The 17426-nt window shown below is 39.4% G+C and overlaps 1 protein-coding gene across 1 annotated transcript in view; it reads left to right on the top strand.

The window, feature by feature from the left end:
- The window catches only part of GALNT8 (polypeptide N-acetylgalactosaminyltransferase 8), a 20045-nt gene extending 3796 nt beyond the window's left edge, over positions 1–16249 (top strand). Inside the window, exons 3-11 of the mRNA XM_029086312.1 lie at positions 2575–2741; positions 3817–4000; positions 5916–6113; positions 9074–9188; positions 10855–11040; positions 12653–12790; positions 13493–13588; positions 14145–14312; positions 16070–16249. Of these exons, the coding sequence (XP_028942145.1) occupies positions 2575–2741; positions 3817–4000; positions 5916–6113; positions 9074–9188; positions 10855–11040; positions 12653–12790; positions 13493–13588; positions 14145–14312; positions 16070–16249 (1432 nt within the window). The remainder of the gene's footprint in view (positions 1–2574; positions 2742–3816; positions 4001–5915; positions 6114–9073; positions 9189–10854; positions 11041–12652; positions 12791–13492; positions 13589–14144; positions 14313–16069) is intronic.
- The last annotated feature ends 1177 nt before the right edge of the window (positions 16250–17426 follow it).

The following is a 17426-nucleotide window of genomic DNA, read 5'->3' as shown; positions in this document are numbered from 1 at the left end:
GTAGGGAAGACACTTAGGAAAAATAATATCATGGTAACATTATAGTCGATATAGGACTTCTAACTGTCAGTAAAAAGGGGAAAAAACTAACTATAGTATTCAGAAGATATGAGACTTTCTGGTCTGTCTACATTCTATTTAAGCCTCAAAGGCAGGGCATCTGAAACATGCTTTCTCTTGTCTTTTGGATTATCTTATGTAAGCCTCTTAGATGCTGAGTTATCCAAAGTGGTGTTTTTTAGCTTCCTCCTCCCTTTGGAAAAACCTCCAAAATATAATCAGTGAAGAATTAAACTCTTACATTGTAAGATTCTGTCCTTTTTCACAAAATGCTTGTTTTTCTTAGCTATGTTGCAGACTGTAAGTGAGGAATACTTATACTGCATATTGAAAGATTATTAGAAATCAGACAAGAGAGGTGGCTGGACCTAATTTTTGGCCAGTGAGTCCCGTGAAGTGTGAGGGAAGATTCAGCCGCTTGAGCTGAATCCCGGGCACTCCTCTCTTTAGTATTGTAGGCGTAGCCGTAATGGACCAGTGGCCTTGTGATTTTCCTTGTAGCCTTATTTTCTCTCTCTGTTTCCCTCTCAAGTTATCAAAGAGTCTGAGGATTAATTACATAGAAAATATAGTGGGGTAAACACACAAAGGATTAAGATGTAGGTAAGCAGTCCACTTCATAAAAGGAAGCTTAAGGGATTTTTCCAGGAATTAGTTGGTTCTTGAAGCCAATAGATAATATTTTTAAGCAGACCAGTGGTACTATGGGAGCTGGCATAAGTAGCCATTAAAATCCTATTAGGAACAAGTATCTCTTAAAAAAGCAAACACCTTTTTTTGTTTTCTGTATAGTATGATAAGATAAACAATTTATTGCAAAAGATTATAGTAAGCTTTACAGGAATTAACTGATGTAAATGTGGAAGAATGGCAGAGATATACTGCAAGCCTACACCTTCCTACCTATAGTCATCTGTACGAAGTCTGATGGAGCATTTCAGAAAAGGATGTGGGAGGCAGAGTGCATGGCAAACTGGGCTGGAATTAACAACGTCACAATTGAGAAAAAGGAAGTTGTTTTACTGACAGCTCTCTGGAAGATGCAAAGAGCAGGTTATGCAACTGGTTCCTCATCATACTGCTTGGATGGAGCTGGTTCTGTCTAGAGCAGCCAGTAAGACATTGCCCTTGACTATGGGTGTCCTCTGGGTCTTGGCTCAAGCCTTAATTCTGGCACATGATGACAGTTTGCATGCTTTTCTCAGGTCATAGTGTCTGCAGTGGTGCGAGGGCTGTGAAGTAACTTTCAGAGTGAGTTTCAGGGGGCTTTCTGTGCAGCGTGTCTTGGGGTGCTCAGGCAGAGGGTGTGGAGCTGTGTGAGGGTGCAAAGTGGTGAGCCAGTCACAGATCCTCCTGAGGCAGCCCTGAGCTGAAGGATCCCCACTCTGCTGGGAGAGAACTGTCTGGAGCAGGTATCGCAGGGATGGCTGGAGAAAGTGCATGGTTAGTCTGTGTGGTCCCAAAGAACAGCTGCAGTGGCCGGTGCTCTTCTGCTTCTCTGTGAAGATGCATTTGCAGAGATCTCCTTTTTAGATATCCTTTCTTGGGCTCTTGCACTAATGGGTAACAAAGCTAATGGAGAAATTCCAACAAAAATGCATTCCATTCATGCACAATTGCTACTGTAGATGTCTACTTGGAGCACGAGCCTGGCTCTCAGAGAGCTACAGAACTCATACAGCCCGAGCTTGTCAGCATGTTTCTAAGGGGAGGGAACCACCAGCTATGCTCTCTTGTCTGCTCTAGAGGGAGTTAGTGCTTAGTGCTATGAAGAAGACCCAGTCCTCACCATCTGTCGGGTGGCCAGGATGTGAATTAGCAGAGCTGACAAATATCCCAAATATATACTTAAAAAAAATAAATAAATATATATATATATTTTAACGGTAAGCAGGAAGACCAGAGGTATTCAAGCTAGCACAAAACAAATATGTTTCAGTCCTGGAAACAATTTATTCTGGGGTAACATGGAGTTCCACAAGGCCTGGTTGACTCTGTAAGAAAGATTTTTGAAGCTCTTACAAGAATTTCTAAAGAGATCCCTTGTCCAAGGGGGGACATGTCAGGTAAGTATAGCTAGATTTACCTTCTTTTAATTGGATAGGCAAAGAGATTATTGTCTGATTTACTTCTGCCTGGCTACTGTAATTTCCTTCTGCAAATGCAAAAAGCCAAATTTCGCTCAGGTGTCCACTGCCTTGTAAGCTAATCATCCCTGGGTGAGTCAACTGTAATCTTTAGTTTCAGTATTTTATAAGCATTTTGGATTGAGAAACACTAATTGTTCTTTCTTATTGTCTTAACAGAAATTTTAACTTTACCCAAATGGTTTATATACATACATAATGCAACTCAAATGAAGAATGAGATTTGGATTTGAGAATTCCTTATTTCCACTGTTATGCTGATTTTCACTATATGGTTTAAGCCCAAGATCTTAATTCTGCCTTCTTGCAACTGCCTTGTTCTCTGACTTTCTTCAGAAACTGTGCTAAAGTTGTTCTTCTGTTACAGCTGCAAAACGAAAACATATCCAGAAGACCTTCCAACACTCAGTGTTGTACTTATATTTGTGAATGAAGCACTGTCAATCATCTTACGTGCAATTACTAGTATAATTAACCGAACACCTTCTCATTTATTAAAAGAAATCATCCTAGTAGATGATTACAGTTCAAATGGTAAGTGACCCAGGGAAGGCAGGACTCTTGCTAATTTGTGCTGCTATTGTGTTAAATGACTGTTGGTGGCCTTCTGGGTGCACACAGAGTAGACTGCTCAAAATTAAGAGGTCCATTGAGTACAGGGAAAAAGCCCAAACACCATAATAGCCTGAAAGTGCAGCTAATAAGGAACAGGATGATGCTCTGCAAGTATTTGAAAAGGTTAAAACTGAAGTGGGAGAGTACTTACCATCACTGGCTCATCAGGCACAGTACTAAAGTAAGAACATGCTAACAAAACTATTTCTGCAGGTATCTGAACTCCTTGAAGAGTGCTGTCTTGGGTTGTAGAAAATACTCCTAGGGGAAGCAGTGGGTTCAACGTTGCTCTTAAAATTGAGCTGAACAAAGCATTGTAAAATCATCTGTAAGAAACAGTCATGCCCCTGATCTTAAGAGTGCTCTTCTTTATTTTCTTTACCTGATGAGATGTATTTGATGCCTCATTTTTTCTAAGGCTTTGTAGCTTCTAGAAAAACATGACAGTTTAGGTGGAGCAAGAGTTTAAGTGAATTTCCAAAATGATGCTAAGAGGTCCCAACTTTCTATTCCTTTTCTCTGACACTATTTTTCTCTTTGGTGAGGGAGTTGGCATGCCTACAACTCTCATAGGAACATTGCACATTTTCAGGGCTTGTTTATTTTCTCTTTTCCTTTCCACATGGTAGGAGATATACACAGAAATTACTGCACTAAGACAACTAGCTGGTTGCTGTTATGACATGTGTCTAAAGTTTCTGCATACTGATGTGTTTGTGTACAATTTAGAAGTCATACAATAGCACTCAATGCAAATGAAATTTGGGTACTTAATTGAACTCCTGGAATTGAAGCTGGTTTTATAAATAAACCTCTTTAATTCACGAGTATGTGAATAATTCTACCTGTTCTATTGCAAAGAATAAATCAAGTTTTGGTCTGGAACTAGGAGTAGCTAGAAAGCCTTACCTACTTAATCTTTTCCATTACTTAACTTTGATTAACTCTTTTAAAAAAATATATATATATATTAAAATATGGGGTCTGGTTTTAGATGATCTGAAAGGACCTTTGGAAACATACATCAAAAATTACAATGCAAAGCACCCTGGACTGCTGAAGATCATCAGACATGAGAAAAGACAAGGCCTAACACAAGCCCGGATTTCTGGCTGGGAGGCATCAACAGCAGATGTTGTTGCAATTTTGGATGCTCATATTGAAGTGAACACGGCATGGTAAGACTATGAAGAATGGGGGGTTTCTGAAGTGGGGAGAGGCAAATGGACAAGGAGTATAACTATGTAGTTGGTTCAGTCATCCCATATATGGTTCTTCTTTCTGACCTGCCACATGTTAACTAACAGCAACCAAGTCATTTATTTCTGAGAGGAAAAGGGATATAATTGTTTGAAATAAACAGCAAAGCAGGCAGAGTAAGCTGTTTAATGAAGAGGAAGAGAAAAATGCCTACCTTCTCTGTGCATTTGTGACATTTCTAGGAAAAAAGACTTTATGTAGTGAAAAAAATACAAGAATGATGCAGGTTATTTAGTTGCACGCCAGCAACTTTGGCCCTTTAGAAGTATATTAGTCAGCCATAATACCCAATGACTTTAAGCTGATTTAATTCTTATTCCAGCTTTGGCTAATGTTTATTTACTGTTGCCTGTTAGTTTAATGGTGCTTCGTAGTTCTGTAGGACCCTTCTTGCAAACAGAGACAAAACGAGTGGCTGATGAAGGATATTTACATTCTGTTCTCTCCTCTCTGGGTTGTTGAATTCACTGGCTGACTATTGTCTATGTTGTCTTGCTTTCTGGGAGCAAGGTTCTTCTCCCAGCCCTTCTCAGGTCAAAATGGTTCTTTGTGGTCTAGATTTCTCCTTCTCTCTTGATAACACACTGACGTTCTCTAGCTGTTACAGTTTTAGAAGTAATACTGAAGTCCTTTAGCCACGGTTTTCAGGACTTATTGGGATAGTTTGGGCTGCCAAGAATATGTAGGGAGATATAAGGTCAGTTCTTCCAGGCCTAACAGCAACTGAGATCTAGCAAAAAGATCTCTGTCAGAGTCCAATACCCTCTGATGAGGTTCTTTTAGATATTCCACACCAGGAGGGTTTAATGTTTTAATACTAAATTTACTTATTTGAAGATATTTAACATCACAAGGTTTTGGTTTAGAAAAGTGATACAGTAATACACTGAAATCACAACACAAGCACAGTATAGCAACTGCAATATACCATTGAATTGCAATACAAACATGATTCACATTATCATTCTCTAAATAATACTCACTGTCAAGATGTTGGGTATCCCTAGTTGCTGGGAAGGAATACATGGGTTGAGGCCAAGTCAAGCACATTGCTCTCTCCAAAGTTCATTTTGCTAGGTGTTCATTTTTCATACGCTATGCTGGGCTGTGCCATGTATACACTTCTCCTGTGTTGATCTGGCTGGATCAGGAAGATAACACTTTCTATTGATTATTTTAGGAAAGCCATGTACATAACCAGTTGCCCCACTCAACCGATACTACTGTTTATCTACAACACCCTCTGGTCCCCTTGGTGTTGGGATAAGTTCAGCTTCCTTTATGATTGCTGTGGCCACTCCCTACATTATTCTCTGAGCTTTATGAGCACATTGTCCTTGCCTATCTTTTCTGAGCCTTCTCCAGTCGTGGGGTTCATTGATTGGTCACATTCTTTCCTTCTTACAGCAGCTGTACAGAGGAAAGAGGGTGAATGATCAACCTCAGGGCTTACAGCACCTCTCAGAGTCTCCTTCCCTTCCTTTTCCATTTCTTCTTGTCTCTTCATGCACATAGTGAAGATTCTCTAGGGCCTGCAGGAAGCACACACAGGTAGCAACAAACTCAGCAAGTTAAGTGTGAAACTTGCAGTTAGTATAATTAGTGTCAGTTAAAATGCAGAAGCTGCCCACTGGAAGGGAGAATTGAGCCATGGCATTAGTAGTTTGCACTACTAGCACTCCAAGACTGGCATATAACTTTTTGTAGAGGCCAAAGTCAATGACTTAAATAACCTAGCTAATCCTGTTTTAGAAACAGGTGGTAAAGTTTAGTACTGCTCATTAGATCTCCACTTTTTCAATCTGAATAAACTCCGTTTTTTAATTTTGGTAGGGCTGAGCCTATTTTGTCTCGGATAAAAGAAGATCACACTGTCATAATATCACCAGTATTTGACAATATTCGTTTTGATGACTTTGAGCTTATTCAGTATTCAGTGGCTGCAGATGGATTTGACTGGGCGCTCTGGTGCCTTTATGAACCTTTACCAGCTGATTGGTATGCTCTTAAAGATGAAACAGCTCCAGTCCGGTAAGTATGAATAAAATTTCAGAGTGAGCCAAGATACACGATATCCAATATTGAGCTAGCAGAAGGAAGATGTTTCATAGGAGGTGGGATAGATGCCTATGAAGCACATTATATCTAGATGGTTAGTTTGGAAGCGTGGGTTCTTTACCAGCCCTGAAAATCTCAGTACACCAGTTGCAGAGTTGTATGACAGAATCTGCCCTGTGCTGATCCTTCTGTCAGATTTTCAGGCAATCCCTGAGTCATTGATTTTTCTGTCTTATGTTCCTTAGCTAGGACTGTGGTAGCAATATTGAATGACTGTACAAAATGAACTGTGGCCCCTCTCCATGCTTGTCCAACAATATGGAGTGAATCTCACAACTTTGTTGGACAATTGCATGTCTGAGCTATGAAGGATTCACATGGGTTCAAGTTGTGTAGTTCCTTCTTTGGAGATACTGGATTGTCATATGATTACAGTGATCTTGGGCAGCCTTTTTCAACTCCTATCACTTGTGTATTACAGAAAAGCAAGAAAAAAACCATTAACACAATACAATATAACAGCACAGCTGTTATACCTACAATGACCCCTTACTGATAGGCTTAGAACCCAATATATTTGCTTCTGTTCCTGGTACCTTCCGTAACTGCTCAGATTAGTTTATGTATTCAACACAAGATGGTTGCTAATACTATGATACCAGCAGGCATCTCGTGCTGTGTGTATAAACCCATTTGTTTCCTTGTTCTACAAGGATGTCAGTTGCTGCTGATTGTCCCTTAGCTATTAACAGCTATCTATCAAACAATATTAAAAAAAAAAAAAAGAAAACTAATGAGATAAGATATAGCAATCGTATTTCTCTGGTCCTATCTTATTTTATTAAGTTTACATGGCAAAGTTTTGGTAGTGGAGGATGCTTCAGGGGTGGCTTCTGTGAGAAGAAGTGAGTGGCTGCCCCCATGTTGAACACAGCCTGTTCCAGCTGGCTCCAAAATGGACACGGTGCTGGCTAAAGCTGAGCCAATCAGCAACACTGGCGGTGCCTCTGCAATAAGATAGGGTAAAAAATGCTGTGCAGCAGCTGTGGGTGAGAGAGGCAAGGAAGACATGAGAGAAACAGTCCTGCAGCCACTGAGGTCAGTGAAGAAGGAGGTGCAGGAGGTGCTCAAGGCATGGAGCAGAGATTCCCCTACAGCCCATGGAGAAGACCATGGTGAAGCAGGTTGCACCACTGCAGCGTTTGGAGGACCATGCTGGCTGGATATCCACACAGCAGCCCTTGGAAGACCACATCAGAGCAGATATCCACATGGCAGCCTGTGGAGGACCACACCGGAGCAGACAGCCATTCTGCAGCCCAAGGAGGAGCCCACACCAAAGCAGGTGCATATGCCCTGAAGGAAGATGCAGCTTGCGGAGAGCCCACACTGCAGCAGGCTTCTGGCAAGAGCTGCAGCCTATGAAGAAATGCTCAGGCAGGAGCAGGTTTTCTGTCAAGAACTGCAGCCTGTGTGGGTTCCACACTGGAAGCAATCTTCTACTGAAGAACTGTACCCTGTGGAAAATGGTGGAAAATTACTCATTCTGGAGTAGTTCTTGAAGAACTTCAGTCCATGGAAAGGACTCATGTTGGAGCAGCTCATGAAGGACTGTATCCTATGGGAGGACCCCATGCTGGAGCAGGGAAACAGTGTGAGGAGGAAAGAGGGGCAGAGATGAAGTATTATGAACTGACTAGAATGTCCATTTTCCATCCCCATGCCCTGCTTGGGGCAGGGGGAGGAGGTAGAAGAGTCAGGAGTGAAGTTGAACCTGGAAAAAAGGGGTGATGGAGGGAAGATGACTTAGTTTTGGTTTTGTCTCTCAAACTATCCTCCTTTATTTCTAATTGGCAATAAATTGAATTAGTATTCCCCAAGTTGAGCTTATTTTGCTGGTGATGGTAGCTGGTGAATGACCTCACTATCCTTACTTCAACCCATGAGCTTTTTCATCTTACTATCTTCCCCTGTCTTGCTGAGAAGAGGGAATGACAGAACGGCTTCATGGGCACCTGGTGGCAGCTAGACAAGTTTAACCTACCCTACTTATTTATATAAAGGGCTTTCAAATTTACTGTGTAGGTCCTGAGGAGGAAAGGCACTATGAAAACATTTGAAAATAATGTACTGTGTTTGTCAGATGCGATGGCAGATTTCTTCATTTGTGTACTTCTATACCTGGTAGCCAAGCATTGGAGATAAGGCTGCACAGATACCTAGATAAAGAACTATGGATGACATTGGCACCTGTATATGTTAAAAACGTTACATAGTGAGCATTAATGGTTCAGGGAGGAGAATGGAATGAAAACAAGACAAATGTAGGTTAAAGAATATTTCATGGGAAGGTGTCCACAAGTCTTAGACCAGAGAAAATAGAAGTGGGTTTGGTCATAGAGAATGTGGATATCAAAAGAGCAACAAATCCCCTTTCAGTCCCCTTGCCTGCACCTCTAAGATGGATTAATCTACAGTGGAATTGGTCCTGCCAGGCAATTATCTCAGCTCTCTTTCAAAACTTCAGTTGGCAGTGATTCCATAATCCCCCTTTGCAACGGGTTTTAGTCTTTAAATTTCCTTAATGTTAAGTAAAATTTCATAATGTTCAACCTAATTCTTCCTTGCTGCAGTTTAATCTCTTCTTTCTTCTTGTTTTAAACATGTGAAAATTGCTGTTACACTTCCTGTCAAAATAGATCTAATTATTTAAAAAATACTAAATCATGGCTTTTAGACCTTGATCAAGTTTATTTGCTGTCTTCTGGATTCTTTAATGGTGATCCACATGTTCGTTTGAATTAGATCTTTTACTCTCTCTTGGATACAACTAGAATCCTTCTGTAAGTTCAAGATGCAATTGATAGCTAATTAACTTGACTTTATTTCCATCATTGTTGCTTCTTTCTAATTTTACTTGTTTGGTTCTCCAGGAGTCCATCTGTAATGGGGATTCTTGCTGCAGATAGGAAGTTTCTGGGTGAGATTGGTGTACTGGACAGTGGAATGCACATATATGGAGGAGAAAATGTAGAACTTGGCCTGAGGGTAAGCCTATTTTTTAACTTTTTTTCTGAAAGACAGTGAAAATTAGTATGTGATGTTTTTGAAAGCACTCAGGCTGCTGGCTATTGTCCAGAGCATGTGTTAATATTTCAGAACAATTCTGTTTTATTTTGAATACCAAAGGGAAGTGATAGATTTCCAAAAGTGTTTCAGGCTCAGCAGCAGGCTTTTGTTGACACTTCTTAAGGATTTTGACTCAAAAACCTAATTTAGTGAGGAAATACTGAATCTTTCAAAATGTGGTTCTCTGCAGAAATTTAAGGTATATGTCTCTTGGCTTAGCAGAAGAATAAGATAAGATTAAGTTAAATGAAGTTATGCATTAGGAAAAAAAAACAACAAACAAACCTAAACAAACCCAAACCAGAAAGAGGTCTGTCTACCCTAGAAAGTAACATGTTCTTCAACTTTGAATGTCTTCAAATCAAGAATGGAGGCCTCTCTGTTTCTTTCCAGAATAGTTTTATCTGGAGTGTCCTTAGTTAGGGAACCCATAAAAGCACTAAAAATTCTATTGATGAGTATTTTAAAAAAGTAATGGTGTTTTGAGATATTCTAGAAGACCTGAAGAAAAATTAACGTAGTGCTTGTCTCTATAAAGAAGAGAAGGGATGGTGGGATGTGAGAATTATAAATCTGTTAGCAAGACTTAAGTGTCTAGGGAAAAAAGGTTTGGTTATTCTCTTTCTCTGGAATTATGAAAACTAGGGGATTTTGAAATAATTCAGTTGCCAGTTTCAAAACAAACATGAGGAGGAGGTACTTAATTCTTTCGGTAGCAGACCAGACGAACAGACCAGGAGCAGAGCTCCTTCCAAAGGGTACTGTAGGTCTTAAAAACTTGCAGATATTTGTGGGGAAACTGAACAGTTATGGAAGAAAAAACCTACTTGGAATCAGTAAACAAAAGTAAATCACAGGAATATGCAGAAAGTCCCCTGGCCTGAAAATATTTGGGACCTCAGAGATGTAAAATATGCGCTTGTCTTGTTCTTAACCTTCCCCAAGAATAAGTTTGCAGTCACTGTGGGATACAGAATACCAGGCTAGACGGACCATTGGTCCAGTATGGGCATTTTCTTATGTTCTTACAGCTTCTTCTTTTTTGTTCTGGTATCTATTAGTAAGCACATAAAAGATAATACAGACAATATACATTTGTCTGAACAAATCATACCAAAGTCTAGGGGTTTTTTTTCTATAACAGGGTAGCATGCTTTGTGCAAAGAAAAAAACCAGCAATAATTAGGAGAAACGTGAGGAATAAACAGGTACAGAGGTGTAGGCTGGGGAACATCCAGCTAGAAAAGAACTGAGAGTAACAAACATTGTATGAATCAACATAGCTGTGCAGCTGAATAGGAAAGGGTGGCATTGATGATCCTTCTCTACTGCTAAGTTCTCAGTCAGAGTTGTGTTTTGAGTTCTGGGACCATACATCAGGAAATATGTGGAGCTTAATAACCTTAAAGAAAGGAAAGAGAAAGATTAGAGTCCCTGCAGTATGTGACATTATAGCAGAAATAGGCTGAAATAAATTCATCTGTTGAAGGAGTGGAGGGAGCAGAAATGGGAGCACCTTAACAAAAATTGGAAAGAATTTGAATAAGTAGGTAATTTTATCTCAAATTCTTTCTTCTTCACCTAGGCCTGGCAGTGTGGAGGTAAAGTAGAAGTGCTGCCTTGTTCAAGAATCGCTCATTTGGAAAGAGCTCACAAGCCTTACTTGCCAGACTTGAGCATCGCGGTGAAACGCAATGCCTTGCGGGTAGCTGAAGTATGGATGGATGACTACAAGTACATGGTCTACTTTGCATGGAATCTTCCAATTGAGGTGTCAGTGTTTCTCTGTGTTTCAAACTGGAATCCAAAGTCTGAAAGTGGTCAAATAAGAGCATGTGTTCACACAAAAAGAGTTATAGTGTGGTTATAAGAGTCACTGTGAAAAAAAGAACATTAACATCGATATGTTAATAATTATTGATATGGATGGCATCCAAGAGCCATGATCATAGACACGTTCCTTGTAGGCTCAGATCAAGAGCTGATGCCTAGCTTAAAGAGTAGAAAATTAAATTGTTTAATATGCATTTTAACTTTTTTTAGGGTAAGTAGGGAATATTTTACCTGGAATATTAATAATTTTCCATGAAAGAACATGTCTCTAGTGATCTAGGTGTCCCTGATTCTCTTTTAAATAAGCAAAATTGAACTTTAAATAGAGAATTCAGTTACTCTTCATGACATATCCAACAACTTTTATTAAGTGAGCTCTACTCTCTGTAGCCCAAAGTTCTGCTTTTGTTTTACTGGCAGAAAAAGGGGAAAGTCTTATAGCATCCTTGTGAGGTTGAAAAATGGTAACACCAGGAAATTAAGATCTTTCCTTTAATAATAATAATCATCATCATCTAAATCCTTTAAATTATGGGGGTTTTATCCTTTTGACTAACTTCAGTACTTATGAATATGGTTTTAACTTTTATCCAGCACAAACTGTTGAAGATACTGGAAGTATCAAGACCAGGTCTTGATAACATCAGTTAATTAAAAAAACTGTATGAATTTTCCCAATTTCTACTTCAGTGGATTTATGAATCTTTAATGAAGAAAGAATAGCCTCCCACCTCCTTGTGTTTTCTTGAATAGATATTAAAGAAACAAATTAAAATATATAGTCATATAAAATAAATTATAACTTCAGAAGAATCCACTTTCCTTCCCCATTAACTAACTTTTACTGTAAATATTTTAATTTTTTTCATCTGAAAATGCTAACCATCAAAAATTAAGCTGTTAGTAGGAACACAACTATCAGTTTTAGCCCTGAATGAAACTTGAGTAAAACTTGTTCATCTTTAATGACCCTTTTCTCTGGGATGTACAAGTCTATTTGAAATTCCTAAACTAACTTATTCAGGTCACAGACTACATTTTACAGAACTGCTTAAAGCCAAGGTGCAAGCTCTCATTGGACTGATTTCTGTCAAACTTTACTACTGGAGCTGTTCCACTTTGCATAATAAGTTACATAGTCTTGGAAAAAATAGTTTGAATCTTGATTGCTCCCATATGAGACGAGCATCACAGTCAACAGACTGTGATCAAACTAAGGTTGTTACAAGCTCTGTCTTTGTCTTATTTTTCACTTTGAGATAGCTTTTTTTTTTTTTGTCAATATGAAAACTACTTCCTAGCCATATATACCTTTGATATTCTTTATAATTACGAAGTCATAACATGTTAATTTTTCAGTAATTTATTGTACCTCTAGGCAAACATGTTCTGAAATTATGAATTTAAAAAAATGTACAGTTTGTTTTTTAAAAGAATTTTTAAGTATATTGTTAATGTTATGAATAGACAATATGGACAAATAAGTCTGTATTTTCCCTAGTTTCTCAGGCCACCTTAACGTTCTGAAATTAAATATGCTGTTCTTGTAGAATCCTGGAATAGACTTCGGAGATGTTTCTTCCAGAAAAGAGCTAAGGAAAAAACTGAACTGTAAAGGCTTTGACTGGTACATAAAAAACGTTTACCCTAATTTAATATTTCTTGCCAACATTGTTGGCTATGGAACAGTAAGTACTGAGTCTCTTTATTTGAAATATGGAACAGCTAATTAGCTCTACCATGAAGAATTGTTGTGAACACTGTTTACTGATTATGATATGTTTTCCTAGAAACTTTTAAAAGACTTTTACATGTCTTTCTAGACCCTGAAGCTTTCTAAAGTCTTTTTCATATTAGTTGTCAGTCTAGAATTTCTAAACTGTAGTTATTGTGTATGTGCTGATGGGAGCACAGTTTGGGATAGATTAGCAGGTTAATTTGGAAAGTAGGCAGACTTGAATCAAGACAGCAGGTAATACACTGGAAGTCAGGCCACAGTTTGCAAAAGAGAGAACTAATCATTCAGGCTGCTGTGGCTTCTTAATATAGGTAGGCATTTTCTAGACCCAAGATTGCATACCTCACTAGAGCTGGGCAGTGGTACCTGTTTGGAGCTGACTGGCGACTTCTGACATGATGCTACATGGCATGATGTCACTAAGTCTTTGAAAGACCTTAGAATTGCTTTTGATTTTTGCTGCAATGAAACATTTCTACAAAGGTAATCTGAGATTTCTTTTCTAAACCTGTATTATATCATTGGCTTCAAGATTCGATGCAGAGCTCTGAATAAACTAGCCTTGCTCTCAGGACAGTTTCTAAAATTAGCGGTGAGGGGCTGAAAACAGCAGTGCTGTTCCTTACAGTAAATTTCCCAATTTATTCTGCAGATGAAAAACACATTGAAAGAAGACATCTGTATTGATCAAGGCCCTATCCCTGGAAACACACCAATTATGTATCCTTGTCATGCATACTCACCACAGGTAATGCAAGCAACTGATCAGAGCTTCACATATGAGCGATTGCTAACTGTTCCTTTCAAGCCTCCATAGGGCCATGTGCTATCTAAAGGAGAATATGAACCTTTATTTCATTAAATTCTGCTCCTCAATGCAACTGGCAGCAGAGCAAGTTCCTGTGGAGATCTAAGTGCATTAAACTAAGTGCATGTTGTTGGTTTAGCCTTGCCAAAAAATTGTGAGACCTCATGGTGATACTGATTGATTTTGTTGATTAACAGAAGATCAGTGGGATGAATGGGAGAGAGGTGGAGCTCTTCCTCACACCTCACTGCCTGTCCCATCAGTAGAAGGGAAGCTAAGGGTTATCATTCAGTTGTAAGAATCCTGCTTTTTTTCACTGGAAAGCAGAAAGATGTTGTATAGGGTCAAATTAATCCTGGTTTAATTACTGAGATATCAGTGAATGCTGGTGCTGTACAGCTGATAGCTCTCAATATCAGTTGTGGAACTGTCTGCTATCATCTGCTGATGAGATTTCCCTGGTATTCACTGACAGTGGTGTCACCTTCCCTTTCAGCACATCTTTTATCACAGCACTGGAGAAATGTATGTAGGAGGTTTACATGCCCGACGGAATGCAGTTGATAGATGCCTAACAGACCCTGGGAATGGGAACCTGCCAGTTTTAGAGCAATGTGACACAGCTGTGAATAAAGGCCTGAATTTGCACTGGGATTTTAATCAGGTAGGTGGATTTCTATACCTCCACATTTCAATAAGCTTTCCTGTCATAATGAATCCTTAGGCACTTTACTGGCAAAACAGTTTGCTTCTGAATAACGTTTCCTCAGTTTCAAGACTTGCAGGTGCGACTGCAAGAGCTACGGTAAAGCTGATTGAGTCTTCAGGGGTGTGTGATGCTAAAATCAAGGGGATGGTCACACAACTGAAGCTGACTAAGTTACCAGAATTTAACCAGTTCTCACCTGTTTTCTGAACCATAGCCTCTTATTTGTCCTCCAAATGTCTGTCAGTCTTCGTGGAATCAGCTGGTTTAAACCTTTTACTTGGTGGTTTAAGTCTTAATTTTCAGCTGGGCCAACTAAAAACACTGTTCAGCTAAGGGGCAGGGAATGTGCAAGCCCAGGAGCCTCTGTTGCTTTTCATGGTCTGACTATACGTTGTGAACTCTCTCCAGTGTCCACCATCTGTCTTCCCAGCATCCTCATGGGACCTGTTGGTCTTAGGGAAAAAGTGAGCTGATGCCTTATCCTGCTCCCTCTCTGGTACCATCTTCCATACCAGCTTCTGAACATGGAAATCCTTATTGGAGATCAGGCTACGTTCATCCTTTCAGAGCTCAGGTTACAGCTGTATATAGCTTCACACCATGTTGACTTGCATGTCCATTTGTGCAGGATTTGTGCAAGCTGATGCTGACATACTTAAGATCCCAAGTGATACTTTCATATTCTGTATTCAGTGCCTCTGAATGCAGCATATGCTCTTACTAGCTTAGTCAGACAGTCTAAGACAGATACTGCCACGCTGCTGGGGCAGGATACGCAAGCAGCAGTGATAATGATGGAGAGAGATGGGAAAGGAAGCCATGGAGTTTCTCCCCTCCTAGGCAGTTTCAAAGCTTTATGTAATGAATAATTAATTAAGTTTATGTGTAATGTATGGGCCTGCTTACTGTATCCCTCTCTCAGTGAAAGATTAAGCAGGAGACAAATCTTGTGGCAGAATGGTAGAGAATAGAGGAGCTGCACTGGTGAAAGACAAAGGTTTTAGTGATGTGCACCAAATAAGATAGAACTACATGCTCTACAGAAATTCTGCTAACATGGGCTTTCCTTTATCTTTAATCTGGTCTGTAACCACAAAACATAGAAAAAGTTGCAGGTATGTTTCCGGAAGATTTAGACCCGCCTTAAAAGTAAACCTTCATTTCCTTGTGTGCATCAAACATTATCATAGTGGAACGAACAACGGGCTGCCTGAAGGAGCTGGTTAAGGTCCTGTTTGTTCTGGAGCCCAGCCCCTTATGAAAATCTTCATTTGCGGCATGATGAGTGGACTTAATCACACCCCACCCCGTTCACAATAGTTGGTACCGACATATTGACCTAGAGATAAGACATTAATATTCTCTTACCTGTGATTAGTTCTCTTCTTTCAAAACAGGATGCAGTAATAAAATTCACTAACATGATTTTTTGAACTGTAAGAAAGCCCACAAAAACCAAACACCACTCCTCCTCTCCCCCAACTCCACAAACAGACACAAAGCAAACTTCTAAATATATTTTCATGTGCCTTGGAGAGTTCCATAAGCTGTCATGTGTCATTAGCCTGAGGAAAAAAAAAACAATTTTCTTTCAGGTCTATGACCTACTAGTATTCCTCAGACAGATTTATAGAGGTCAAGAGAATTGCTTTCTGACTGAGCAATAAATTTATAAGCTCTCAGCTTCTCTCATATTTCCTTTCCTTTTGTAGGGATCAGCTGTAATCAACAGGAGTACTAAAAGATGCCTCGAAATCACAGCAGATGATTCAGTTTCATATAGACTTGTAATGCGGACCTGCACAGGACAAAGGTGGAACATCCAACACACAGTTAAGGACTGGGGAAAGACAAAAGACCTGGAACAAAAGACACAGCACTCAAAGCATTGACTAGACAACGTTTTCCCTTCAAAATTGCTATGTTCATAACACAGCACTGAAAGCAATGATTTCAAGAGCTTGTTTACACAGGATTTTACAATGTAGTAGTTATTGCAGGAGCTATGAGCTACTCACGCAAGGGTGCAAGTTCATCTCATCGCATTCTTGGGGCATCACCCCCCCTAAGTTTCCTCAATTAGGAGAGAGATTGTCTTTGCTCTCTTTTATTATGACCGGAGAGAAGTTACGTCTAAGAGTGTTTCAACCCACCTGAGTTCCTTATGTTGTCGTTTGGAAGTGCCTATCTCTGCTCATTAATGAAAGACCAGTGTAAGGTCTCTAACTTTCTAACATTGGCATTCTGCTTAGATATGAAAATTCAGAAGAAATAAAAGTGGGTCTGACTTCCTCTTATACACAGAGTTTATCTCAGGCTGAATTGGACCATTTTTATTTTTTTGTGTCATATTGTTAATGCAAAACTTCTTATCAAGATGTGCTCATGATAGTGGGTGAAACAAAATACTTCCTCATTCTTCTATCCCTATAAATTGCCTAGGCATAGTTCAGTTTCTCAGTGGAGTTTATTAGGTTCAACAGTGTGTCACACTATGGCTGTTTTATGTTTACCTGTGTGAAGTTGGTTTGTGCTAGCCAGCTGTGAGAATGGACGAAGTCCCCTTGGAAACAAGGACAGTCAACTCAGTGGTTTCCATAAACTAATACAAGACCAATGCAATAACATAAGTCTGTTGAAGAAGCTGAATAAAATATGGCATGAGTTGCTAATGGGAAGCAACTTCCAGATAGACATGATATGAGTTCTTGTAGAAGTAGGGTTAGGTGAAACTGGCTGTCCTACTCCTCAGAGTAACCACTCCTAGGACCTATGCTTATTTGTTAAAGGGAACTCCTGTAAAATAAACTCACTTAAACTATACAGAGTTTCAGCCTGAAGTAATTTTTTTTTTTTATCAAAAGGGTGCCAAGCATTTTATCTGAATAGAAAGTATATTCAGGGTTTGTTTGAATATTTATTTGAATATAATCCCATATGATTTGGTTTTTCCTTTCTAATGTCTCTGTAAACTTGATGTGAACAATCTGGCCCTGATATTCAGAACTGGAGTTGGACAAGGTCTTCTTATAGGACAGTCTTTGGACCTTAGGGTCTATATTTTTCTCT

Source organism: Antrostomus carolinensis, unplaced genomic scaffold (genome assembly GCF_000700745.2).
Source record: "Antrostomus carolinensis isolate BGI_N321 unplaced genomic scaffold, ASM70074v2 scaffold1838, whole genome shotgun sequence".
NCBI lineage: Eukaryota > Metazoa > Chordata > Aves > Caprimulgiformes > Caprimulgidae > Antrostomus > Antrostomus carolinensis.
The sequence above is the reverse complement of the archived record's forward strand: the minus strand, read 5'-3'. Positions and strand labels throughout refer to the sequence as shown.